This window comes from Camelus bactrianus, chromosome 1 (genome assembly GCF_048773025.1).
Source record: "Camelus bactrianus isolate YW-2024 breed Bactrian camel chromosome 1, ASM4877302v1, whole genome shotgun sequence".
Taxonomy (NCBI): Eukaryota; Metazoa; Chordata; class Mammalia; order Artiodactyla; family Camelidae; genus Camelus; species Camelus bactrianus.
The window spans coordinates 10,340,939-10,368,440 of NC_133539.1; the positions used below are offsets into that span (position 1 = coordinate 10,340,939).

Here is a 27,502-nt window from a genome sequence, read left to right on the forward strand (position 1 = left end):
TTGGCAATAATTTGTTTCTGTCACAAGACTGGTGAGAAAGGCTCAATTTCCTCTTTTTAAACTTGTGCAGTAGTGACATCAGAAAGCTCAGAACAGGGTGAAATACTGGGTGACGTTAAGACACTGCCTGATACCTGTCCCAGGGAGGCAGAACGTGCCTTTGGCCCCCACAGGCCGTTGCACAGAGTTAGCGGGAGTTTTGTGCAACCTGGAGATGCCAGCAGAACCACACATCCGCTGGATATATATCCTCTCCAATACGAAACAACTCTGAAGACATTACCAAGTTTGTATGAAAAGGTATGTTTTATTTTTTACCAACCTCCATTATACAAAATTAAATCTTAAAAAATGACGCTGAGATTTTAGTCCCTCTCCTTAATGCAAATCTTTCTCTATAAGTCATCTGCCTGGCTCTAGAGTAATTTATGTGTGTGAGTCTGTCTTCCTCACTCAAACTGAAGAGGGCTGAACCAGGGGCTGAAAGTTGAATTCTCAAGAGCTTAGGAGACAGAATATCATCTGGGAGATGGCCAGGACGTGGCTGGGCCTTCCCTACTTCCAACTCAGAGCATGTGCTTCTGTTTCCTTGTGTGTGTCCTTCCTTTCTCTCCAGATGCACCCTCTGCCTCCCCCTCTTTCTTGCTCTTTCCTTGAGCCTGTGCTGACTGCTCCCACTATGAACCCTGCTGAGTGTCTGCCTTTTCTCTCCCCCACTCCACTCTGGCCCGATTTAGTAATTTCCCAGAACTCTTACGGGGCCCTGGACCACCCCATGAAAACCACAGGAAATCTTGCTCCTTACTCTGGGGGACAGGATGCAGAAACATTATAACTTCATGAGAGTAAAGGGGATGGGCAGGGCATTTTCCCTTCAAAGCCAATTGCTTTGAACTTGTAAACAGTGCACTGAATGATACCAGGATAGTGCGGTTCCCACCTCCCCTTCCCCTAACTGGGAATTTGCATAGATGATGTCACCAGGAAGAACAGTGACTCTGCAGTCTCCTACTCATTCCCTTGGAGAACAAGGGTTCTAGGAGGGAGAAGCTTGGAGGTAGCATTCGTCCAAGTTAATTAAATATTTCTGGATTCATTCATCTCATTATATAACCATCCCCAATGTCAACATCTGACTCGGAAGTGTCACTGTGATCAGAAGGAGCATCTTCAGGCCACAGGCACTCCGCGGAGGGGCTGGGGAAGGGCAGCTGTGTCCCTTCTCCGCGGGCCACCAGAAGGCTCGAGTCTGTTTCAGCGGGACCCTCTGGCATGACAGCCTCTTCTGGAAGAGATGATAACATTGGAGTGACTTCCGAGTTGTCATCATCCTCGTCGTCAAGGACCCTCACAAGCACTGAGTTCAAATCCACATTGAAGATAATTCTGTCCCCAGAGTCCTCAGTGGGGCTGCTGCCCTCCTCAGAAAGGGCATCCTGCAGCAGATCCCCACTGACCTCGTGGGCCCCACTTGTGCATTCTGACTGCCAGGGGCTGGGCCCTGGTGCCATGGCGGCCTCAGTGACAGCCTCAGGCTCGGGCAGGTCTGGCTCCTCGGTGGCCTGGTCACTGCAGTCCTCCAAGGTGGCCGAGGAGGTGGAGGTGGGCCCCAGGGGCCTGAGTCCATGCATGGTGTAACCACCTGCGCTTACTTGCGGGGCTGTTTCGTCATCGCTGTCACTTTCATCATAACTATAATCCCACACTTTCTTCTTTCGGTTGACATGAATGATCTCCACGGTAGCCACTTTTTCCAACGGAGGCAGCTCAGGAAAGACCCAGGCTGACAATTTATAAAAATCCTTAAAAAAAAAAAAAAAAGAGAGAGAGAGAGAGAGCCTGTCAATTCTGAGTGTTTTCGACATAATAAAACGTAATGAGGTTAATTAACTGCCCCGTGACGGGGAAGGTGGTGACAATGAGGATGGCATGAGTAACAGCTATTGTCACATAGTGTCTACTATTTGCAGGGCACTGCTCTTAGTCATCTACACGTTATAATTCATTCTACCCTCACAGCTGCTCTATGAAGTAGGCTTACGATTCTTATCCCCATTTGACAGATGAGAAAACGAGGCAGAGAGGTTAAGAAACCTGCCCGAGCTTCAGGAATACTAAGTGGTGGAGGCTGGGGTTGAAAATAGGCAGGCTGCCTGCAGCAGAGACGATGCTCCACTGCCTCCTACTGCTGTCCCCTCGCAGCCTCTTGCATGTCAGGGGACTCTCTCCATTTAGGCTTGATAGATTTTAACTCTTGATTGCCAAGACATTCTTCAGGGTGTCAGAGAACTGTGGGGGAGGAGAGATTCTAGGGATCCAATTCCACTGGGGTCCAAGACCCCTGGACTGGAAGACCTTAAAGATGCAGGTGACCCCTAAAGGGTCACAGATGAGAAGAGTAGGGAGACTGGACCTTGCTCTGTTCCAGCACCTCCAGGACACAGCAGTGCGAGGTGGGCTAAGGAGACTGGCCACAATGGGGTCATGGTGAGGAGGGTGGTCACGATTCCTCTCCCAGACCTGGAATCATCATGACACCGTCCTCCTCTCTATTCTGCTCAGGCTGCCCAATTTGACAAATCTACTCCTCCCCCACTCTCTCCAGACCCAGCCTTGAGGAGAATTGTTCTATTGGGTTGTTCATATTTTTACTTATTGATTCATAGGGGCTCTTTATATAATCTGGATGCTAATTGTTTGTTGATTATTTATGTTACATGTATTTTCCCACAGTCTGTGGTTTAACATTTTACTTTCTTTATGATGACATTCAGTGGAAAGAAATTCTCAATTTTAATGTAAGAAAATGTATAAATTTTCTTTCTTCATGGTTTTTGCTGAATCTTCTTTACCCTAAAGTAAGAATCTCCTATATTGCCTTCCAAAACTTAACAATTTTGCCTTTCACATTAAGTGGTTAATATGCCTGAAACTGATGTTTGTGTATTGTGTGAAGTAGGGATCCAATTTCATATCCCCCCTGTACAGATAACATTTATTGACCTGTCAATCCTTTTCCCACTTTTCAGACTTTAAGCTCCACAAGAGCATGTTTTTTTGTTTTATTCACATCTATATCCCCAGCACCTATGGCATGTGGACACACAGTAAATAGACAACACATGTTTATTGCTGAAAAAAGAAGAGGGAGAAGAAAGAGGAGAAAAAGGAAAGAAAGAAAAGAAAAGACAATGTTTAAAATTTTAAACATATATTCTTGATTAAATGTACATACACAAACATACTAGACCTAGGTCTTCTGTTTTACTATTCCTAGAATTTTTATTTAAACACAGAGTAACGCTTTTTAATGGAGAAATATTAGACAGACACAAGGTAACACCACCTCCTGTCATTACTTGAGCTTAACACACTAAGAGGTACAAATATAATTGGTATATAATTTGGGTGCATTTTAAAGACTGGAGGAACCCAGGGAGACCTAAGAGGAGGGTTAGTAATGAGTTTAGGTAATTCAGGAGAAGATTATCTAGGAGGGGATGGGTGTGGTGCTAGGGACCTTTATCTCTCAAGGCTGCATGAGAAATAGGAGTTGGAGTGGGGTTTACACAAGTCCTCAGGGCCAAAGCAACACATGACAGATAAGAGTTGCAGCAAAGGCTGAGAGTAAGCCTGCAACTGAACACTGCAAAGATAAAAGTTACACTGATAGAGAAAAAACAACCACTCTTGCAAGACAGAGATCACAGGGTGGATGAAATCCCAACACAGGTCCATCTATATACCTCATGATGCCAGCCAGGTTCAACCTGTAAATAAACAGGTTTACCACTTGTAAATAAAAACTTCAAAATCACCCCCTCTCCTGTCCTGGCCAACCCTCCTTCCACAACCCAACCTGAACAAATAAGAACAACAAGAAAAAGAAGAGAACACTTTTATCACCCATGGAGGGATATTTATTTGTGGCTGTTAAAAAATTAGAAGAGTAAGGTGAGTGAGTTCAAACATAGAAAAATAAGATATTTCTGAATGAGAAATTATAAAACTAATGTACAAGGAAAGCGATGGAACAGAGAAAAGGAAATGATGGGTAAAAGTGAGTCAAAACACGTAAGGTTTTAGAAACAGGTCACATCAATACCTAGACTCGGCTGAGTGTTAGAGGCTCTGTCTGAGCAGGAAGAGCGTGTCTTAGGAAACACCGGGACAGCACCAAGATGAACAAAGTGGCAGGTTTCACTAGTAATTAACACGAATCAGAGTGACTGAGGGGGACTGTTACAATACGACAAATGAACGAAAGGAGTAAAGATGATTAATCACTGTCAGCAGAGCTCTGCAGAAGTGTGGACACTTCTGTATTGACGTGATAAATTACACACGTTTCATCTAAGATAAATCCACTTTGTGTATATATCCCACTGAAGTAATCCAAACTAAAAAGATAATCTGTATAAAAATGTTCATTGCATTATTCAAAATGGCCAGAGAAAGAAAATAAAATAAAAGAAAAGACAAGACAAGAAGTGAAAAAGAAATCATTCCAAAGGCCAAACAGCTGGGGAAATGATTAAGGGAAAAATGATACATTAATAACAATGGAACATTATGTGATTATTAAAAATCATATGTGGACAAAAGAAAGTATAAAATGCAAAATATAGCTTATAGGGATGGAAAAGAACCACCCAGAGTGATAAACCACCTTGTTCTTTTGAGAAAATGGAATTTTCTTCTGTGAAAATATTTAAGCATATAATAAAATTTCTTAAGTTAAACCGAAAAATTAGGAATTAAAAAAAAAGAAAAACGACATACCAAAACTTTGGGGAAGTCGTTTCTTAAGCATATATAACCAATCCGTTTCAGTATCATTATGGTGCTTATGAAGACAGCAACTATTAAAAACAGAGTAATTATTCCTCCTATTGTGGCAGATTCTGACGACTCTGTTGATGAAAAATTAAATGGCTTTATTTCAAAATAAATTCAAGGAACAATCGCAGCTGGGAACAAAGGCACATTGATCTATCGGAGGTGGAGGGGTTTATCAAGGGAGCAAAAGTTGGAAAAACTATTGTTAAATACAAAGGAATGGAAAGTAATCCAAGTATACTTTTTAAAAAATGGATACAAATGACAGATTCAGTTTTTAAAAGTGAAAATTTTTTTTCCGGTTGATAATTATGCTCTATGACTGCACCATCCAATATGGTAGCCATTAGCCACATAAGACCATTTAAATGTGAATTACAAAACAAAACAAAACTGTTTCTGAGTCACAAGAGCCACATCTCAAATGCCCAATAGCCACAAGTTAGCATGCACCGCAGACAGGCAGGAAGGGGAGTTTGCCTGAAGAAAACAACCAGGTCACTTGGAAGCTGGACTTTGGCCATGCCAGGACCCAAAATCAGGGCTCTGCAAAACTTGCTTTGTCCTATTATGAGTTCTCCTTTAGTTTTGTGTCAAAATTACTTCTGGAAGATTTCAATTTTCTCAATAAAAATAGCTTTTTTTCCATAAATCTGACTGGACTGAGAAGAAATCAATAGTTACATAAGTAAGGCGCTCTTAAATTTCCAGGAAGAATTTTATTAATATTAATCCTATAACCACAGCCTCAGGCAACATAGCTACAGAAGAGAAAAAATGTGAAGATGGGTCACATATTTTAAAAGTCTTTCAGAAGGTTAAAGAATGAATAGAAAGAAACTTCAGTGAAATCTTAGATGGCAGAAGACTCATGAACCCTCTCTCATTTCCAACCACAATGAAGGAAGGAGTGTCTTATCAATGGCAGCTCTAGAATCAGATTTAGCCATGTAGGCGCACCTTTATAGTACAAAATTCCTACACGTATAGCATCTACATTCCTGAAAAGGATTCTGTGAGCCAAAGTGACTTCCTAGGAGGAGCAATGATGTAATGGGATTCTGACCCAAGAGGCCCCTCCTCCTCTCCTGCGCCAGTGAGTCACTTGAACTAGAATTTAGGTTTTAGGCTTGGCTTCTAGGGAATGTAAACAAAATGCCATCCTATTTAAGAGACCCACCACCCTCTCCCTTTTACCTACCCCCTCACCCCCACCTCTCCCCCACTTCCTGCTTAATTTTTCTCCAAAGCACGTATCATCACTTAATACACTGCATATTTTACATATATATTTTACTTGTTAAATCTTGTTTTTTTGTCTCCCTATTGCAATGTCAGCTCCATAAGGTCAGGAATTTTTATCTATTTTGTTCACGATGTATCTAGTATCTAGATACGATCTAGAAGAGAATCTGACACAGAGTTGGCTCCACTAAATATGTGTCAAATGGAATTAACACAGCATTCCCTCAGGACCTTGCTGAAAAAAAGCCAACCAATTAATTTAAAGTTTGACAAAGGGGAAGTCATTTCTCCAGATCTCTGGACTAAATACCCCTCATACCAGTACTGCTTTAAGATACCAGTGTTCACTGCTGAGTCTGAGTAAGTTAACTCTGGTCCCAAATCATCCTTCAAGAATCACCCCACCATCCAAACCTACTTGGTCCCTGAATTTGGGCTAGTTGAGAGTAGTTCACATGGTGAGCTGGGACAGTGAAAGGGGCTACATTATCTGAAACTACTTGGTTCTTGAAGTTTCAGACGAGAATCGGGACATGAAATATTTTATCCAAATCAATGAGGCATACCTGTGCTTTAACTGTCTTGGGTAATGATAAAAGAATGGAGGCTGACAGTATGCAAATGAAATGTTCACACCCAGGAAACATGCAGTGCTGCGACAGCATGCTGTTGTATGGCCGTTTCTCAGCGAGTGAAACAGAAAAGTCAGGAGAGAAACTGAATCATCACAGAGCAAGTACATCAACTTCTAAACAAGCTGCGCTTTTGTTCAGGCTTGCATTCCCTTTTCAAGTGAGGACTGAGTTTCAGCAAACCATCGTCTGTCATGTCACATTACTAATCTGAGTTTTTATTGTTGTGATATTGTGATTTCTAGCAAGAAATACATATTTGGTCTTTGTTCCCAATTCTGAAACCCTTAGAATTTAATTTCCTGAGTGATAAGGGCCAAGAAACTGAAAGGAGCATTTTTTTGTTATTTATAACAAGCTCTTTTCAAACTCACTTGAGTTTATGTTAATGAGGTGACTTTTGGAAAGCCCCAGAGGATGGGGGTTGGTTGCCAGGGGAATCAACTCTGTGATTTAGAGGGTTGGAACTTTCAGCTCCACCCCTTGATCTCTGGGGAGGAGAAAGGGACTGGAGGTTGCAGTAATCACCAATGGCCAAGGATTTAATCAGTCATGTCTACATAATGAAGCCTCCATAAAAATCCTAAATGATGGGGTTGGGAAAGCTTCTGAGTTGGTGAACACATGGAGGTGCTGGGAGGGTGGCGTGTCCAGAGAGGGCATGGAAGTCCAAGCCCCTTCCCCATATCTTGCCCTATGGATCCCTTTCTTTTGGCTGTTTCTGAGTTGTAACCTTTTATAATAAACCAGGAATCTAGTAAACTGTTTTCCTCGAGTTCTGTGAGCCATTCTAACAAATTATCAAGGCCAAGAAGGGGACTGTGGGAATCTCAGATTTAGCGTAGGTTGGTCAGAATCCATGTGACAACTTGAACCTGTGACTGGCCTTTGAAGGGGAGGGGGCAGTCTTGTGGGACTGAGCCCTTAACCTGTGGGATCCGATGCTATCGCCAGGCACATAGTTCAGAGTTGAACTAAATTGTAGGATACTGAGCTGATTGGAAGAATTGTTTGGTGTGGGAAAAAAACCTCCAAACATTTTAAGTAGAGAAGTATTCTGTGAGCAGAGGAGAAATAATTTCTCCATTCAACTGTTTTATAGTTTGTTCATAAGATCATGGTATCTTCACCATCATCATCAAATCTGACCTTTGTCCCTGGCTCTTGGCACAGAACTTCAAAAACCCTTGGGATCTCTTCAGTGATAGGAGCATCTTTTGGGGGACCATATCTGAGTTTACGTTAATGAGGTGAACTTCTGGACCTTCTGGTCCCAGCCTTGACCTCTAGAGAAGGGAGAGGGGCTGGAGATTCAATCAATCTCCGTTGGCCAATGATTTAATTAATCATGCCTATGCAATGAAACCCAACAAAAACTCTGGCAGCCAGGCTTGGGGAGCTTCCGGTCAGTGAACATATCGAAGTATGGGGAGTGTGGTGTATGCCAGCTCAGTGAGGACAGAAGCTCCTGCACTCGGAAATTTCCAGACTATGTATCTCTTCATTGAGCTGTTCGTCTCCTTTACAACAAAATGGTAATGGTAAGTATAGCATTTTCCTGAGTTCTATGAGTTGTCCTAGCAAATTATTAGTGACTTCCCCAAGAAAATAATCAGCAATGGATGTTCCTAAGTCCGATTAATTGTTCTCACTGCAAACTATTCCAAGGAAGACGGTTCAGGGAGCACACCGTTTACTATTCTGACGCTGTGGCAGCAGAAGGACTTTCAGCCTTCATCAGTGACTGTCTCATCCATCCTGGCAAGTTTCTCTCTCTTCTATGAGCTATAGTCAACCTTCCCTGGAGCCAGGACACATCCATGAACCTCATCTCATCCATCATTCCACCCTTTGATACCTCTGCACGCAGTTGCTCCCAGCAACCCAGTCTCCTCCAGCACTGGGCTCGAAGAATGGCCAAACTAAGGGCACCCAGAACCAGACTTGATCCTAACACCCTGAAATAAAAGCGTCTCCATTCAGGAGGATTTCTGACCTTATAAAGGAAGATACCTGATCATCCCCATGGTAAGGCATCATAAAAGTGAATCCACCACATGGTAGAGACGGACCAACAGAAAACATCTCTGTGCTATGCCTTTGTTGGAAGAAATACCTTTAGTGCTCCACAACTTTCGGATTCTTTTCTCTAAATATATTTCCCCTCAGGGTAAAAGTAAAATATGAATTTTTCGAAAATTGTCATACCTGATTCCTGTCCAGGTTGAAGAAGGGTACATTTTAAGGGAGATCTATTAATTTTTTCCGGATCTTTAGGCTCAAAATAAACAGATACACAGTAGTTTATGTTTGGGATTAACTTGTTGATGACATAATTGAAATTTTCAGTAATGTTTCCATTTACTTCAGGTTTATACTGTAAAAATAAGCAAAAAATCAGTAGGACTTTAGAGTGAGAATTTCATCTAGAGGCAGGCCCTAAGACAGTCTTCGGGGATTTGTCTTCAGATCTTACACAGAGTTAGAAATATCATAGGCTTGGCAAGAAAAAGTATTTATGAGTCACCCAGGTAAGCAATTTATCACAAAACTACATGTACCTGTACACACACACACACACACACATGTGCACAGATTTTTAAACCATGAAATCTAGTCTAGCAAATTCCTTTTACAAATGAGGAAGAAAAATCCCAGTGTGGAAAATCTCCATGGTGTCATTTTTAAAATAAGATAATCTTGCAAAAATAAGATAATAAGATTATCCTATTTCATTAACGATACATATTTATGCTTCAGAAAGTGCTTTTATTAACTCATCTGATTATCAAAAGAGTCTGAAAAGTAGGCATTATTCCCACCCTCCAGATGAGGAATCTGCAGCCTGGAGTGGCCAAGGAAACTCCTGAAGGCCACACAGTGTGTCTGTGGCAGAACTGAGACTGAGGTCAAGTCCCCCGTCTTTCCCCTTAAGACATTCTGCCTCTCTCTCCCCACCCAGTTCTGCTCCATTTTGGGATTAAAGAGATTATATGAAGGTTCTTTCACCAAGAATAACTTTTGTATAATGTGTTGTAGTTTTCAAAGTACGTTCTTACCACTAGTTTTATAAATTGGGGTTTCCAGCAGTTCAAATATAGCCTTTCAGAATAATGTTTTTTGCAACTTTCTTTTCAAAAGGAGGAGGAATCATTTTTTAACCACCTCCTCCCCTCCAAACAAACTAAAAGAGGATGCAAACAAGCGATGAGGAAGAAAAGGGTCTGAAGCAGAAGCAGTGTCATGGTGAGAGGGCTCTTGCCTCAAAGGGAAAGAGTAAAATGGTAGCAGAGGGTCAGAGCATCTAGTTTCCCACACTTGGTGTGGTCATCGTGCGGCCTTAAGTCTGCAGTGTTTGCTTCCTGTTGAACCAGGTAAAGGGAAGCTCCCTCCCTCTGTGCCTTTGGACTCTGCCTCCCCAACCATGACTCAGGTATGGTTCTTCCTCTGAGCCAAGGAACCCCCTTCTCGTGCTCAGAAGATCCTGTCCACTCTCATCTCCTCCAGGACATTGCTCCAGCAACGCTCCCCACACCCCAAAGGAATATCCCCTCTGCAAACCAACATGCTGTCGTTTCTCCCGTCTTAAAAAGTCCCTCCCTTGACCCCACGTTCCCGTCCAGGGACCACAGCATCTCTTTCTTTCCCTTTATAGAAAAACTCCTTTCTCACTACTCAATTCGTAGTCCTCTTCTAACTTGTCCCATTTATAGCACATCTGATACTCTCCTGGAACTTTCTTCTCTCAGCAACCAGGACTTTACTCTCAGAGTTCTCCTCCTGCCATGCTGGTTAGTCTTGCTTCGTTTTGTGTGCTATTTCCTCCTCATTTGACAGATCTCCACATCTTGGAATCTTCCAGGGCTCTGCCCCTGGACAGCTCTTCTCTCTGCAGGGCCACTCCTGGGTGATCTCACCTGGTTTCAAAGCACTCAATACACACCCAAAAGCCGATGGCTCCACAGGACAATTCTCTAGGTGGGAGCTCTCCCCTAAACTCCAGACTCAGTACATCCACTCCTACTCACCATCTCCCCCTGGATAACTTACAGGTTCCTCAAACTGAACAGGCCCAAAGCTGAGCTACAGATATCTAGCCATCCAACTGCTCTGTCCATAATCCCCCCTATTTTAATTAATGGCAACTCCATCTACCCAGGTGCTCATGCTGAAAGGACTGGGGTTCTTCACTTGTCTCCTCCTTCACCACACTGCACATCCAATCTGTTCCACTTGCAAAATATATGCAGAATTTGACCACTTCTCACTACTGCTAAGTGGTCCAAGCCACCACCATCTGTCACCTGGACTATACCAATAGCCTCTTTTCTTTCCCCTCTTGCTTGAATTTAAAGACTAATTTTCTTTAATGAAGAAGATGCTTATTAACTGTAGTTTTCCTCTCACAGTGTTTTCAATATCTTAATAAGCATAGGTCTCTTATTTTAGAAATAATAATCTAAAACAGAGAGTTAGCAGCTTCATGGGCTGAGTACAGATTAGATGCGACGGGGCTATGGATAGTTAATGAAACTTGATAGTGTCTCCGAGATACACAAGCTTTTATTTTTTTCTGTTATTTTTGCTCTCTTTTCCTAATCAACTATTTAGGGTGTTGATTATAATCCAGGTGCATATTAAAGGAAAAGTTATACTAATGATAGAATTTGCTCTTTCTATGAAGTAGTTACCATCCTGACAGTCTCTTAAATGGTCTCCCAACTTCTACTTTTAGTCCCTATGGTTTATTCTTAACCCACCAGCCAGGATGTCCTGTTAAGTCCTTGGGTCCTCCAGTGGCTTCTATCACACCCTGAAGACTTGGATCCACAAAGCCCTACAAAATCTGGCCCTATTACCTCCCTGACCTTACCTCCTTCTATTCTTCATTCCAGCCCTCTGCCGTTTCTCAAACCCCCTGGGCCCACTCCAGCCTCAGGACCTTTGGCTTCTGGCCTATGCCCTGTGTCTGAAATGCATGCCCTTGCTTCTGATACCTTGTGGGCCGGTCTCAGTTGCAAGGGTTTTATAATCAGCCAAGGGCTATGCAGACACAAGCTGCCGCTACAGCAGGGCCCAGTTGTGAGCACAGTTTGTCTGTTTTCACGCCAGCATTCTGAGGGATCGAGAGAACACATAATTGAAGATTTGGATCTGTCTGATCCCAGGATCATCTTTGAGTTTAGCGATACTCAATTAGGTCCTTCGGGAAAATCAGGAGGGGACAGAATCACTGGAAAGAGCCACTTCCCTTACATGTATGAGGGCTGGAGTGGTAGAGACATGCTCTTTATGAGTAGCTCAGCTAAACCAACCCCTTCCGAAGAAGATCTTGCCCTGGCGTGCTGGAATCTGGCTGTTCCCCCTGTCTACACCGCACACACCACGCATTTCCACAATGGATGAACCACAGAGACTTCTTTCCTGAAGTCAAGCCACAATGAAGCCCAGACCCTTCTGTTTCAATTCTTCAAATCATTACAGATGTCTTTTATTTTTTTTAAAGAGTGCTAAATGTATTCCCTGCCAACTCAGAACTGTTTTGACCACTTACCTTCTTAACAATCCCCCCTGACTGTTCTTCGATGACGTGTGCTAAGTAAAACTGTAATTCTTCTCCATCTAGTATCTTGGGAGCGACCGACTGAAATTTCACTTTCACATTAATGTGGTCCGTAAAATCGACAATCTCAAACTCTGGTGGGTCCAAAGACATTGCTTAGAAAACAAAACAAACCGCAGGGTCAGTCAATAATAGCATAACAGAAAAACTGCCATTATCGTGATACAAACATGCCTCTTTTCAGCTGTCTTCTTTTCAACTGCCTATGGCCCTCACTGAGGCATGGGTCATATATTTTTTTATTGGTGAAAAACTGAGAACAGTAAAAGTGAAGTGATGTGTCTAACATTAGCACAAGAAATGGAGGACAGATTTTGGAATGAAAGTTGGTACTTGCCCCAATTTTTAGGTGGTATTCTAAACACAAGAGTGAAATAACTTCTTTTCAAATAATAACAATAATACATACATACAGACAGGCAATTGTCCCTGAATGTGGTTAACCATCTTTTGTCTATGCTGTATGTGTATAAATATATATACACGTATATAAACTAAACTGAACTCACAGACACACATATCTAAACTAAAATTAAAATCATTCTTAATCACATAGTTTTGCCTGGTATGTTTTCACTTATTTCATAAACATATTAATGCATGTTTATCTACATCAAGAGATGGCAAACTATGACCTATGCGTTAGATTTTGCACAGCCTGCAAGTTCAGAATCGTTTTTTATATTTTAAAGGGTTGTAAATAAATGAAGAAGGCTATGTGACAGAGATTGTATAGGGCCCACAAAGTCTCAACATGCTTCTTCTCTGGCCCTTTAGAGAAAGTCACCCACCCTGATCTTCAGCATAATTTTTCACAGCTAATTCTATTCCACTAAGTGGTTGCACTATGATTTAGTTGATTCACTCTTTTGAACACTTAGATTGGCGCTAAGTTTTCTGAATAGAGTCTATATATCAATGAGTGTTCTTGGAACTCAATTTTTGCATCTGGATATAATTATTTCTCAAGGACAAATTACAGAGGATTCTGGATTAGAGCAGGCAAGTGTTAAGGTTTTCCATACATACTGCCACATACCCTTCAACCAGGCTGTGCCAAAGTATACTCCCTGCGTTTCCACTAAATCTGGGTATTTACATATTTTTAAAATATTTACCATTTTGAGCCTTGAAAAATGCTATCTCATTATTACTTTAATATACATTCCTTAACTGTCTGAATACCACGTTCCATAAGTTGTGCTTTTCTTTCTTTTCTATGTGGACACATGCGATCCCACGAATCCAGAGAATCTCCTAAGTATCGAGGTTTGCTACCGTGGGCTTCAGTTCTCATCACTTTGCTAAGTGCGCGTGTGTGAGTGCACGCCCACACAGCCTTTACCAGGAAGCTGAAGCTGAATCTTTCTCTTGGGAACAGGCTGCAGATCAGGACATTGAAGAAGTGATGGAGACTGGCTGAGAGCCACTGACAGCTGCTCTGGGGCTGTTGACACAAGTGCCAGAGGGAGCTGCCTCCAGTTGCAGGCAAAGAGAGAGAGGGCAGACCCACTCTTGGGATCCAGTCTTCTCTGAGTCTGGACCCCACGTGCACACACACTTGGGCGTTCACATGTACAAGAGCTATTGGGGTATGACCTGTGGGAGGGGCTGCAGTATTAAGGAACATATTGGACCAAAGAATTGTGACAGCTCAGACATAGGCCATCTGAACCCCGTTCCCCACCTCCTGTCTGCCTGTGAAACAAAGCACAACGTAGCAGCTGCTACAGCCCGAATGCCTGCCTTATACAGGCATTGAGTCATTGTCTGCAAAGTACAGGTTATCATTCCACTTTTTGGGTAAGAAAACAGAGGCTCAGAGAAGCAAAGTAATTACCCTGTGGTTACACAGCAAGGAAGCAGCAGGGCCAGGAGGCTCAGAGAAGCAAAGTAATTCCTCTGTGGTTACACAGCGAGGAGGCAGCAGGGCCAGGAGGTCTAGCCCTGTGTCTAAAACACCTCTGCAGAACTTCCTACTTCATGGCCAAGCAAATAAGGATGATCTTGGTGATGATAATGAAGGTAATAAACAGAGATCAACTCACTGTCAGTTTCCAGGAAGAAAGAGCCCATACAATTGACCAGCTGTGTGCCTCCTCTGAATCCCACCACTCTGGGGATGTATGTGTCCGTCACGTTTCCCCACACATCTGTTAGGTCACAAAAGGATCTCGTGATATTGGTACAGTCCTTGACGAGTGTCATATTTTGTGGTTTACTTTGAAAGGCAAAGAAATGGTAAAAGAAAATGTTAGTATTTATGTGATGAGAATCTACTGACTGCAGGCCCCGCCTCCTCATTCCTTTTGGGCTCTGCTCCAGTGTCCCGGGTGTTAAGTCGTCTGCCTGAACCACCTTTCAAATGGAGCACCTTACCCTGCCCCCCGGCCCTCCAACCCCTCTCTCTGGAACCCTCTTTCCTGTGTTTCTCTTCATACCATTTCCCACTACCTGCCCCATTCTCTCTTTGGTTATTGATGCCTCCACCTACTTTCAGAATCTCTGCTCCAAGAGAGTGGGGATTTTGGTTCATGGTTGGAACCCTGGCATGTAGTAGTAGGTGCTCAGTAAATATTTGGTGCAGGAATGAATGAGCAAACATTGGGCATTCACAGCAGAGGTCCCAGTCTCCCTGCCCCTAGGGAACAATCATGAATGCCCTCCCTGAGATCCTCCCAACCTCTGGCCGAGGACCATATGGTCCAGTCCTAAGCCCGTGCTATGTAGGGACAGCACAGGTACTGCTCTCTTGAGCTTCAGAAAGGTAAGTCTAGGTGATACATATGACTGCCTAATGCAGGGAGAAACCTAAGACGTAAGCAGGAATCCCTAAGTAGGAGGATTAGCACAGACGGACTGAGCGCCGCACCCAAGGGTCACAGCTGGTTAGTGACCAAGCCAGACCTTGGACCTGCTCCTGTCCTAGTCTGTGCCAGGCAGCTTTCTTATCTGTTGTATCCCTCCCTGAGTAAAGAAAAGCGAACACAAACCATCAATACGGTCATCAGACCTCTGGACCCCTGTCCTCAGAAAACACAGCACTTTTAAACAGCCAGACTTACTGAATGAGAGAAATAAATTGTGAGCAACAGGCACAATAATTATTTTGCTTTTGAGGATTTAACCTGTAGAAATTGGCTTTGGTTAAAAACATAAGCCTTGTCAAAAATAGCTTTGGGTTGTTACAAGTATTCAGTGTCATTAAAAATGGAAGGGTCTTTTGTCATTGGACTTTTAAAGCTCTGAATAAAAAACCGAGATTGAGGGGTAGGGATGGGGGAGTGCAGAGAGAGAGAGAAGCTCTCTCACAAGCAAGATCACCTCTTTCCCACTCTGCACACAATAGAAAGATAATATATTTGGCAAGAGAAAAATGAAATAGCCAACCAACCTTATGATGGTGTACCATAACGTATAGTGAGTTGGTACAACTGAATGGTTTCTTACTTCCCACGATAAGACTGACCGGAAATTTTGTAATGTCATCTTTAAAGTGCAGTATTCATTTGAAAAATCTAAAGGCAACAGGAGAGAAAAAAAGAAAAGAAAAAGATTGAAATCTGGAACCCAGTGTTCTATCTTAGCCACAGCCCAAACTGTGCCTTGGGATCTGGAACCCCAAACTTCCAGCAGAGAAGCCCTCCCATGAGCGCTGGGGTTTGGGAAACACAGAAGGAAATGGTTTTACTGGACACAAGAAATGAACTAATATGAGTGAGAAATGGCAACATATTGTCATGGGGGGCAAGCTCAGGAAACAGGGACTCAGCACTGTGTAAACAGAATCTGGGCACATGCAATCATCACTGACTCTCAGAGGCTCTTTGGATCAAAATAATCAATGTCATCCTGGGCCATTCCATTCTCTCAACCCAACTCTCCACACCTCCTGCCGGCCTCCTGCAGCAGCCCAGCCTACTTGAGCTTTCCCTCCCTTGATTCCCCACCACAGAGGGGAGGGGGGGGGATGTGTGTGCCCAGATTGGCCCTTGAGAAGCATCCCACCCCCAGACTGTGCTGAAGCAGGTGCTATTAATAGACCCATTCTACAGACTGTGAAGTTGAGAAGTTGGGTTATGCAATGTTAGACAGCTCGGAAGTGGCAGCCAGCCAAGGAGACTTTACGGCTATGCCTGTCAAATCCTGCCTTATATGGTTAAAGTTTCAAAGATCATCTAAATTTCCTGTCATGAGGGCCTGGGCCTTTGGTTCCAGGTTGCCAAGTTGTCACCCCACTCCCCGGCGCCCCCGCCAAAGTGCCCATCGCCAGGCTGGGTACATAGTTAATGTATAAGTGACGTTTTGTGGGAGGCTTTATATGCAGGCAAGAAATTTAATTTAAAAAATGTGTTTTCCCTTATCTGGTACCAGGAAGAATGCAAATTAAAGGGAAATTATCTCTGGATTTTTCGTTTGGCACAGTCTGTGTCTCCCTCTATTAGTGAGAGTATTAAGAGTTGAATATTCTTTAAAGGGGTTGGTAAATGATCTCTAGTGTTTATTTCTGATGATAGTTTTGTGAGACAAATGTGAAAACCAGAATCGGCTAAATTTTGACTCCTTTTATAGAGAATTTGAGAAAAAAAGATTCACACAAAATGGGCAAAAATAGATCTGGGATCAGAAATCAAATTTCTCACATTTTTGACTTCTAAGTGGTTGAATGGTCACACTGACACTCTGGTCCTAATACAAACTTTTGTCAAGCCGAGAAAGTCTCTTACCGTGTAAAATATATGAAATACCAAACACGAGGCTGAAGTGCGCTAGGAAGAAGAAAAACATGTTAGAAAAGCAGTAACAATTCCTCCAGGCTCAATTTATGATTGCTGCTCTGAGCTGGGCGTTCTTTACACACACATGTATTAATATCGGATTGAGACTCTCGTGCTCAAGGAGAAAGCTCAAGGAAATTGTTCTCAGAGAGCTGCTGGCATCAGCAGCACATGGTCCAAGGATGTTTCGACCTGAGCAGATCCAAAGTAAGATCTGTTCAGGAGCTGACACTAGTCACGAGGGTTGGCTGGTTGAGGGGGTATCCTGAGACGCAGCCACCCGTCTGGAACAGTTCTCAGAATATGAATAAGCATGTTGCTCATTAATAAATTTCCAAGATATTCACCAAGGATGGTGGAGGAGGAAAGTTGTTGGTGATGGGAATTGGGGATTTTCCTTTGTTTCCTGGATGTCACCATAACTATGGGGGTGGGAGGGGTGGTCACTGGCATTTTTAGTAAGTAGAGACCAAGGCTGTTATACATTCTCCAGTGCGTGGGCAGTCCTTGGGGAAGAAGAGACCGACTCACGGACCCCTTACTGATAAACTATGGAACAAATGACACAGTGACACAGGGGAGAAAAAATCAATAATAAATGAAGGGTGGAAACCAAAGTTCAGTAATGACTTCTCAGTTTTGTGACGTGGTAGGAGATAAGGGGTTTGGCCTCTTTGCAAATATAGGAGTAGTGGGAGGGTATAACTCAGCACTAGAGCGCATGCTCAGCTGTACAAGGTCCTGGGGTCAATCCCCAGAATCGCCACTAAAAATAAATATACAAATAAATAACATAGAATAAATGAATAAATAAACCTAATGACCTCTCCCCTCCCCAAATATAGGAGTAGAGTGATAAATTCCATGCCGGATTGGAATGACGGTATAAAGAGAAATTACTCTTCAAATTACGATGAGGATATCCCGCACTGTTTTTGAGCCTTAAGTCATTTTTATTTATTTGTTTTCCTAAAATAACAGTAGGGAAAACCCATAGTGAATCTAAATCATTAACACAGCACTCCTACCTGTGTTCCATTTGGCTTTTGACATTGGGCAGCAGATACTGGGTTCTCCAGGCAGTGAAATCAATTTGCTACATCCCAACAGGGCCCCTGGCCACCAAGCTGTTTTCACTGATAAGAAGTAATACTCACCTACGGGATACAAATTGAGTGGCCCAATTGCTGAGACATTCTGGCTCAAAACCATCTTTGTTATTTTATGTATCTTTACTTTCACATCTGAAAAGAAATCAGTATTAGGTGATCAAAATTCTAAAGCGTCTAATTAAATTGCAAAGGTAAGGGGCAAAGACAAGACAATGAAAGACTAGCAGGAAATTTCTGGTTCCAGGTTCCCTCTGCCCTTCTGGGAGCTGGACCATTTACCCCATTTACATGAGCAGCCTTATTCTCAGCTCTGGGACCCATTCCTTACCTAGTCAGGGAGAAATTTTAAATTTAACTTTTGAACAGGCAACATAGTCATTTGGCTCCAAAATTTTAAACATTCCAAAAAGTAAGTAGTGAAGGGTCTTGCTTCTTTTCAGAAAACTATTTTTGTCTTTTGTGAGTCCTTCAGAATATCTTCATGCATAAGCAAAAATGTATATATATATCATTACTTTTTTTTTCTTCTTTTACACAGAGACAGCATATACATTCCCTGTCCAATTCCTTCTTTTTCCACTTAAAAATGTATCTGGGAGATCTTTCTGCATCAGCACCAAAGAGAATTTCCTGTTTTTATAAAAATAGCTGCATAGTCTACTCTATGGAAACACCATGGTTTGTACCAGTCCCTGTGGTGGAGTTCTGAGTTGCTTCCAACAGTTTCTGCAGTGGATTATCTTGGAAATACATCATTCTGCACATGTCAAGTGTGAGAAAGCTTCCCAGAAGCAGGATTGGTGGGCTAAAGGGTGTATCAGTCAAGGTCCCAGCAGGAAACAGCACATTCAAGTTAGGATGATTTGGGGAAGATTTTAATCAAGGGACTATTTACAAACATGTCAACAGGATGCAGGCGAACCATAAGGAAGAGTATAGTATCTGAAACTAACAACAGCTGGAGCCGTTATCACCCTGGGCTAGAGGTGCAGAGAGAAGATGCCAATACTGGAATTTGGAAGAAGAGAATCCTGGATAAGGAGCTATGATGTAAGCCAGGTACCACCAACCCAAGGTGACTGTGCAGGGAGTGGGCGGAAGGGTAAATATCCCTCACTGTCTTCCCTCCCTTCTCTTCTTGGGTCTCTCTATTGGCTGATCCCAACCAGTCACAGGCTGTCCCCATACAAGACAGGATCCCAGGGCACAATAAAGGGTAGGGAAGGCGGACGCTGAGTCTGCAGGGGCAGACAGAAGAGACCTAGCACAAAGGGGCTACGCATGTGTAATTTTGATAGAAATGGCTACACTCTTGCCCTTGTGGCTGTACCAATTTACACAGTCACCTGTGATGTGTGGGAATTTCTGCTCCCCATGTGGGAAAGTTTATGGGGAATAATAATGATAATGACAACCTTCAGAGGTTATCATCAAGCTCTTGGATTTTTAAAAACCAAATTCATAAATGCAAAATTGTCTTCAGACTAACATTAATTTTGCCTTTTTCTTATTCTAAGTAAGATTGAGCATGTTTTCATATTCTTACTGAGCTATTTCCTTTCTTGTTAACTGTCCGTTTGTACCTTTGCCCATTTTTCTACTGAGCAGTTGCATTTTTTTTTTTTCATATTGGTTTGAAGGAGCTTTTTAAGTATGAGGGAAGCTGGCCCTTCGTTTGTGATATGAGTCACATCTGTTTTTTTTTCCTTGCCGTTGTCACTTGTCCTTTGACTTGCCTGTGCTGTTTCTTTGTTTTTTGTTTTTACCACACAGAAGCTTCTGAGTTTTATGTTTTCAGACTTCAAGTTGTTTTCTTTCTTAGCGTCTGCATCTCAGGTGGCAGTTAGAAAGTCTTTCTCACTCCAAGTGAGAAGAGAATTCTTCAAACATTTTAAGGAGCCCATAGTTGGTCTTATTCCTTCTCTCTTTCAGGGTTTGTGTCTCTATCCAATCAACTGGGCCTTACAGATTCTGGGTGTTCTTCTGTCCCCCAAAACTGAGGCAGCATCAAGCCCCAAGTCAAAATGATAAATGACCACAAAGTAGCAGATTTGAATTCAAGCTAAAAGCAGATTAAAAAGCCCTCCTGACTATCATGCTATCAGGTCCCACCCAGGGTATTTCTAGAGAAATCCAAAAGATTCCAAGTCAGAATTGCCATCTACCACCCATGAGATATCCAGGCACCTCAACTTATCCCATAATATTGTTCCCCTTTAGAACATCCACAGAGTTGTCGTTGTCATATGTGATGTCATCTCCTGTCATCACTCCTCGGCAGAGGGCCTGCATGGTTGTGGACTTTCTAGAGGTGGGCGTACCAAGATTGCAGAATGCCACCTTGGGTGTGACTCCCTTATACCTGATTATCTGCCCGTGGCCTCTGGGCCTTGTTTTTTTTCTAATGATGATACATCTTTGCCTTTGTTTTGCAGCTGCAGAGCCCTCTCATCCTTCAGCAGCTCAGAAATACAGACACACAACTACACAACTAGAAGTCCCGCTCTCCTGCTCTGGAACAACGGATGCCTCCTCTTCTTCTTTGTTCCCGGTGACTCAGACTCTACTTCTAACCACATGTCTGGTACTAGGTTCCTGGTACTGGAAAATCTAATTTCCCACTTTGGCATCCTGCCTGGAATTATTAATGAAGCTCTTTTAAACTCTTTCTGACTCTAAACAGATCAGACTTCCTGAAGCGTAGCTCTTGCTACCCTCATCTCTGTAGCAGGCAGAAGGGTCCCATGCTTGGTTTGCTGCTCTCCGGTGGTCCTCTTGAACTTCTTAATCATTTTTTTTTTAAACTTGTGCGTTGTTAGTGAAGTCTGATGGGACAATGGAACACACTGGGGCTTGGAGCATCAGTTTACACTTGGGTCTTGCTCCCCACTCCCCTGAAGGATGGGGTCCCAGGCCCTGCCTGGCCTCACTCTACACTGACTGCTGATGCTCTTTTCATGGGGACACCAGCTGGGTCACATCATGGGAGAGGCCCATACTGCACTGATGCCCTCCTGGTAGGTGTGCAGGGAGGGTGGGCCAGGCAGAGTGGAAGCTGTCCCTGGCCTGCCTCCCTGAGAGGGCGGCTAGCTGGTCCGATGGGGCTAAGTGTCTAGGTCAACCTTGATCCAGGTACACAGCATGGCCAGTTGCAGAGGTTTAAAGACCCATGGACATCACCAGCATGCTGTGGGTTGGGATGGTAGGTCCTTGGAGAGGGGAGAGTTAGGGTTTGACTGTCCGAGAGCCCATCCCAGGCTAGTGTGATGGGTGGCTAGCAGGAGATGGTTCCCAGCATCCTTCAGGCATAAGTGCATTCGTGACCAGAGTTGCCAGGGCAGAGGGGCCTGGGCACCTGTGGGGAGCAGCACTGCCCTGTGCATGAGGGAGTGCTCCTTGGGCTGGCTGGGTGCTGGGGCTGCAGTTAGAAACTCTCACTCCAAGGTGAGAAAGGAATTCTTCAAACATTTTAAGGAGCCTCCTCTTCCTCCTTGCTCTCTCTTCCTCCTTCCTCTCTCTTCCTCCTTCCTCCTTGCTATTTCCTGAGTCTCTCTTCCTCCTTGCTACTTTCCTGAGTCTGACCTGAGTTTGTTGCTTCTGGCTACTTAGAGGAAGGCTCCCAAGATGTGCTATGAAATGCCAATTGTGTAATTCTGTGATTCCTCGTCTGGATTAAATTGCTCTTATATTTGCACTTAGATCTGGCTTTGTACAATATAAGGTCAGATGGTAAAATTCGTGCTAGTAATTAAAAAAAAAATTTTTTTTTTTTTTTGCTTAGAATGACGTTAAACAGCAAAAAAAAAAAAAAAAAAAAAAAAAAAAAAAAAAAAGATTGAGAGAGACCATGGAAAAGGTTTTTCTTGTCTTCATAGTTTAGTACCTTCAGTGGTACTCTTTCCTGCTTTTTAAACAGATGGGCCTTGCATTTTAATCGTGTTCTGAGTCCTGCAAATTCTGCTGCCAGCCCAGCCTGTAGCTCACAGTTGCCTCATAAGGCACCAAGGCCTTAGGTTGAATTCAAAGCTGCCATCAGCCTTTCTAGTTTTCCCTGCAGTTACTGTCCTGCACCAGTGCTGAGCTCATGCCCATCCCTCCCTGGAAGCAATCCTTGCCACTGACACCCAAACAAACCCTACCGATTTTCAAGGCCCAGCTCAAATGGATACTGCCCGGGCAAAGTGATTCTTTAAATTCCAAGTCCAGGCAGACAGACAGAGAGACAGACAGACAACCCTCACAAAACTCACTGCCTCCCACTCTCCTGGTAGAGAGCAGAATTGTGTCTTTTCTTCTATCCAGTATAACCTGCTGCCTGCCATATCTTCACTAGTCAATGAGTGAATGGATTTAGAAGGACAAATACAATTACATATTTTTTTTTCTGGAAATTCAAAAAGATACCCAAAAAAAAGCACCAAGAAGAAACAGTCATCTTTATTTTTTACCGCCAAGCATCAACCATTGTTAACATCTTGGCATCTTTGTTTCTAATTTATTTTCCAAATATCTTTCTCATTTCGGTAAAAATTGTTATACCTGCTTATTGAAAAAAATTAAAAATCATGTATAAAAGGAAAAATCCCAGCATCCAGATATTTCTATCATTAATCTTAGGTGAACACAATTCCAGAGAACTTTCTATGCATAGACACACACAGTGTTTCTGTCTAAATTAACTCTACTTGGGAAAGAAACTGAAGCAAAGGCTGAAGAAATTGACATTTAAATTATTTTTTCTCCTTAAGAAAGAATAATTCCCTAAAACATCCCTCTAAAGTTAAAAAAAAAAGATTATGAAAGACATCAGGAGGTCGGAGCATAATATGTTCACAGCACTTTAACTGTTAAACTATATTTATTGATCGATGTTTTCAAGATGAGAACTATAGGATGTACTCACATTTCCTTCCATCTTCCTCCCCTACTTCCTTATTTTTTTCCTTATTGTGCTTTGGGTGTCTAGATTGATATAATAATCACATTTTATTCTATCTACAATTTCCAAAGATGCTTTGTATTAATTCTACATTTAAACAAATACTCATCAACAGTCCTTTTCATCAAGAGTATCAACACCAGAGTTCTTTCTCTTGACTCCTCTCTTAATTTGCTATTTGCTGGATTTTGTCATCCAAGCAGTTTTTTCCCATAAGGGCTCACAGGTGCTGAATTCCTTTTTTTCTTTCCTATTTGAGAAGGTCCACCTGTTGACTTTCAACTTGAATGACATTGTAACTGGATGAGATACCCTCTTAGGAAAAAGTTTCTTTCCCTTAGAACTTTTCGCACAGAACCAGTCTTCTGGCATTTAGCAGAGCACTGGAAAAGTCTGAGGCTAGCTAGTCTGAGGCTAGCTAGAATCCTTCACTGATTCTTTTTTAGATTCCTAAATAATCCTTTTCCTCTGAATTTAAATTGTGTAAGTTATCTTGGTGCTGAGTACTCTCATATGAAAATTTCCTGGAAAATGGCGTGCTTTTTTGGCTTACAGACCATTTTTTCTTCATTTCAGTAAAATGTCTTTCACCCTATTTTTATTTGCATTCTCTGTCCTGTTTGTTGGTTTCACTACATCAGGGAACCCTAATTATCCTAATACTTGACTGTGCTTGGTCTGTCTTCCACACTGGCCTCTTTATAAATGACTTCATCTTGGTCTCTTTCATCTGCATTTGTTGGGCTTCTTCATTAAGGAAGCCTTTCCTCTGTTAAAATATTTTTATTTTCAGCATCTATTTTGTTCTTTTCTCTCATCTCTTCTGTAATTGTTTCAGTGATCTTCCATGCATTCCCATAAGTCTGCAATCTCCCTTTTAATCTCAATTCAAATTTTTTCTCACCTTTGAGTTTATTTTATTGAATTTATATTTTCATCAAGTTGTTGTAGGATGTAAAGCTATTGTAAGGGATTTCCTCCCATCCCAAGAGTCATATTTTCTTTTTAGTAAGACTTCTGCAAGCTATGTCGTTCTTTCCTTTCTTTTCTTTTCTTTTTTTCCACACCATTTCTGTTCACCTTGCTTGTACTCTGACGGCTTTGTCACCTGCTAGTGTGCTACAGTGGAGTGAAATCTTGACTTCCTTTTAATAAATGTATCTGATTCCAGTTTGTTCTGTAAGGACTAGGCAGTTTCTCTAGCCCAAAGCACTGTGCTGGGACGAGGGAGCTCAGTCAAGGAAGTGCAGTCTGCCAGAAGACCCAGGCTCTGCTTCCTCCTGGAGGATTCTGTTAAATGTCCTGCAGGCAGAGTCACTGCCTCTGGTGGGGCCCTGAGGTAGGATCAGCCACTGGGCCTTTGTGTGGATCCTCTGATTCTGGTCCTGGCTTTTCGTGCTCCCATTTGGCCCATCTCACTCCCCTCTGACCAGCAGGAAGAGCCTACCACTCCTTAGTCCAAAAAGGAAACAGCTAAGTAATGCTAAGACTCAGTTTTCTATTTATTAGGGAGCATTTTCAAGATTTTTATTGATTAACCAGTCTACTGTGGCTAATAATTGTCAATTTGTTTTTAGTGCTATTCTATCAGGAAACTCTGATACCATGGGGAGAAAATATATCTTACTGGCATTTGGATACTGGCCAACCACTTGAGCACTTGGTTTGCTACTTATCTCTCTGTCTTGTATTTCCTGAAGATCACCAATTTCTCCTATCCCTCTTTCCTTTGGCTAAAATGGAGAATTAACAAGGTAACTGTCATGCTTCCGCTGGCATCTGTGCCCTTCCTGTTCATGAGCTTTCCTTTGCCATATGGTTTTGATGTCTTCTGGTATTACAGCCTCCCAAAATGTGAGACAAATATGACTGGGTTATTCAATGTAAGCAAAAATAAAAATTTGAAATCTACGATTACCTTCACAGATTTTTATTGATTCACCAGTACAGTTCCCGGAGGTCAGGCACACTCAAATTTTATACATATTTTCTAAAACCCCAGAATTAAAACAACAACAACGTTTAAGAACAACTCTCCACGTACCAGTTTGTAAAAGCCTGGCTTGTGGGGAAACTGAATGGACTCATTTTCCTGTGGGTTCCCAAGAACACTTGCAGCGGCTCTGAACTATTCCCCATCCTACATCTTTCTCTCTTCCCCGCTTTTGTTTTCTCTTTTCTCCACTTCTCATCACCCTAACTTACTTCAGCCCAACTGCTCCACTAGCGAACTATTTTCCTTTCTTCTTCCTGAATTGCATACCACCAGTTTCATCCTCTGAAGGAGTGAAAAATCCTCGGGGAAGAGTACTGACAAGCCCTGCTCTGAGATTCTATTGCACAGATTGTAAAACATGCACTTCTTTCTGACATCTGAACATCTCTGCAATAGGGTGCTTTGCACAGTGGCATGACACACCTTAACTGACAGTGGTTTTTCTTACTTGGTAACATGAAGTTTAAAAAGTGTGTCATTCTCAACAGCATCTTAATTTTGGACAGGCAAAGAATATATATGCCACTGACTCCTCTACAGTCTGAAGGTTTATAAAGGTAACAGGGAGATAAGTCCAATATGGCTCTCTGTGCAAAGTGGCGGGGATGGCATACACATTTTAATAAAAGTTTCACTTGTAAGACAATACCTCTGGGGTTAGGATTCTTCTAATTTTTTTTGAAAGATAAATTACCATTTGTCAAATTTCAAGAACCAAATCTCAGGCAGATTTTCTTTAAATTTTAAATAAATACATGAGAAACTTTAGAAAAAAATATGGGTAAGACTAAAAGAGCCATGCAGATTTCTGATGATCCAAAGTTGAAAAACAACTTGTGAACTAGAGAACTTAAAAGTCCAAGTCATTTCCTGTGACAAACAGGTCAAACATCACTGATGCCCGTATCACTAGGAAATGTTTTCTTTAGAGCAAATTTTGGTGTGGTCTTGCTCCCACCCTTTTCCTCTTCAAGCCACAAGAGCAGGAGGAGGGGTACTTTGAAACCTTGCCCAAGTGTGGGACAGGTGGTGGGCTGTAGGTCTCGGCCACCAGGGTCAGTTAGTGTGACACCTGGAGGAGGGGAGACGGACTCCAGGCCTCAGTCTACACCTCTCACCTCCTTCCATTCAGCTTCTAAGGGCTTTTTGCCTAACAAAAGCGAGGAAATCAAACAAATATAAAAAGAAAAAGAAAGAGAGTTTATCTAGAGTTTATGAAACCCATCGCTAGCCACAAAAGAAGGCTGATGGATTCAACTCGTAATTGGGTTTAACTAGTTGCTTTGGTCCAGGCTGAAACGCTAGCGTCGACTCGCACCCAGTTCCTCGTTCCCTCCCGACCCTGGAGCCGGGTCCACTCCTCTGTCTCCGCGACGCTGTCCCATCGCCCTGTCCTCCAGCTTCCAAGCGATGCATCTGGAAGGACGCAGACAGTCCAGCCCGGCTGCCCCTCCGTGACCCGCTCCCGCGCGAGAACAAAGGATGGCTAACTGCAAGTGTTCTCTTAGAGGGAGGGCGGAAGACCTGGAACCGGAGACCCGAGCCAGTAAACCAGTTTTGCAAGGCGTTGTGGCCCGTGAGGAATCTGGCTTTTGAACTTCACAAGGGCTCTCATCTGGCAGCGGCCACTGCCCGGGTGTCCCAGGCACCCCTGGTGGGGCGTGAGGGGGCTGCAGGGCTGGGTGCTATGAAGAGAGCTCCCATGAGTGGCGATGAACGGAGGACGCCGAGCCGGCCGACGGCAGCGCGGCCTCGGGGGACAGCCAGCCGATGCCCTCCAAGGACCCCCAGGCTGCGGGGGCGGGGGAAGGGCGGCCCCCGGGGAGGAGGACGGCGGCGCGCGAACCGAAGCCCCGCGGCCGGCCGGGAGCGCAGGCGGCACCGGGAGGAGCTCCCAGGGGAGGGACCAGAGCCTGTAAGGCGATTCCGGGAAGCGGCTGCAGAGAGGCGACGTTCCTTCGGTCCCCTCCCCCGCCCCCGCCCCCCGCGCTGTCCCGCGTTACCTTGGCAGTCTGACCTCGCCGCGGCCCCCGGGGTCCTGGCCTCGGGCCCACCCGCCCCAGCCGGGCTCGGCCGCAGCCCCTCCGCACCCAGACTCGGTGCTCCCGACCGGGATGCGCGCTGCTGGCGGCCTCTTTGGCAGTGGCGGCCGGCGCGGGGCAAAGGCGAGCAGAGCGGCTGGTGGTGGCCGGCTCCCTCCGCTCCGAGGGCGCCCCGGATCGATCCTCGGGGTCGCCTCCGGGAGGGGTGGGGGAGGTCTTTCCCGCGAGTGCGCGCGCGGAGCCGGCCTCCGGCAGCTGCGGGAAGGCGCCGGACCGGGCGGGGGCGGGCAGGGGGC

General features: G+C 43.6%; 1 protein-coding gene across 2 annotated transcripts; it reads right to left on the reverse strand.

Annotated features, from left to right (window-relative positions):
- Positions 1 to 287: 287 nt before the first annotated feature.
- Positions 288 to 27,502, reverse strand: IFNAR2 (interferon alpha and beta receptor subunit 2). Of its 2 annotated transcripts, XM_074360494.1 has the most exons (9): positions 27,168 to 27,502; positions 18,275 to 18,361; positions 17,067 to 17,108; positions 15,734 to 15,857; positions 14,388 to 14,560; positions 12,271 to 12,434; positions 8,925 to 9,093; positions 4,783 to 4,913; positions 288 to 1,802 (listed from the first exon to the last, which is right to left on the reverse strand). In XM_074360494.1, exons 2-9 carry the CDS (start codon positions 18,327 to 18,329, stop codon positions 1,098 to 1,100), a joined length of 1,563 nt encoding a protein of 520 aa, XP_074216595.1. In that variant the 5' UTR covers positions 18,330 to 18,361; positions 27,168 to 27,502; the 3' UTR covers positions 288 to 1,097. The 2 variants fall into 2 exon arrangements, with proteins under 2 accessions (XP_074216595.1, XP_074216600.1); XM_074360499.1 differs by lacking the exon at positions 4,783 to 4,913 and having other exon boundaries at positions 1,659 to 1,802.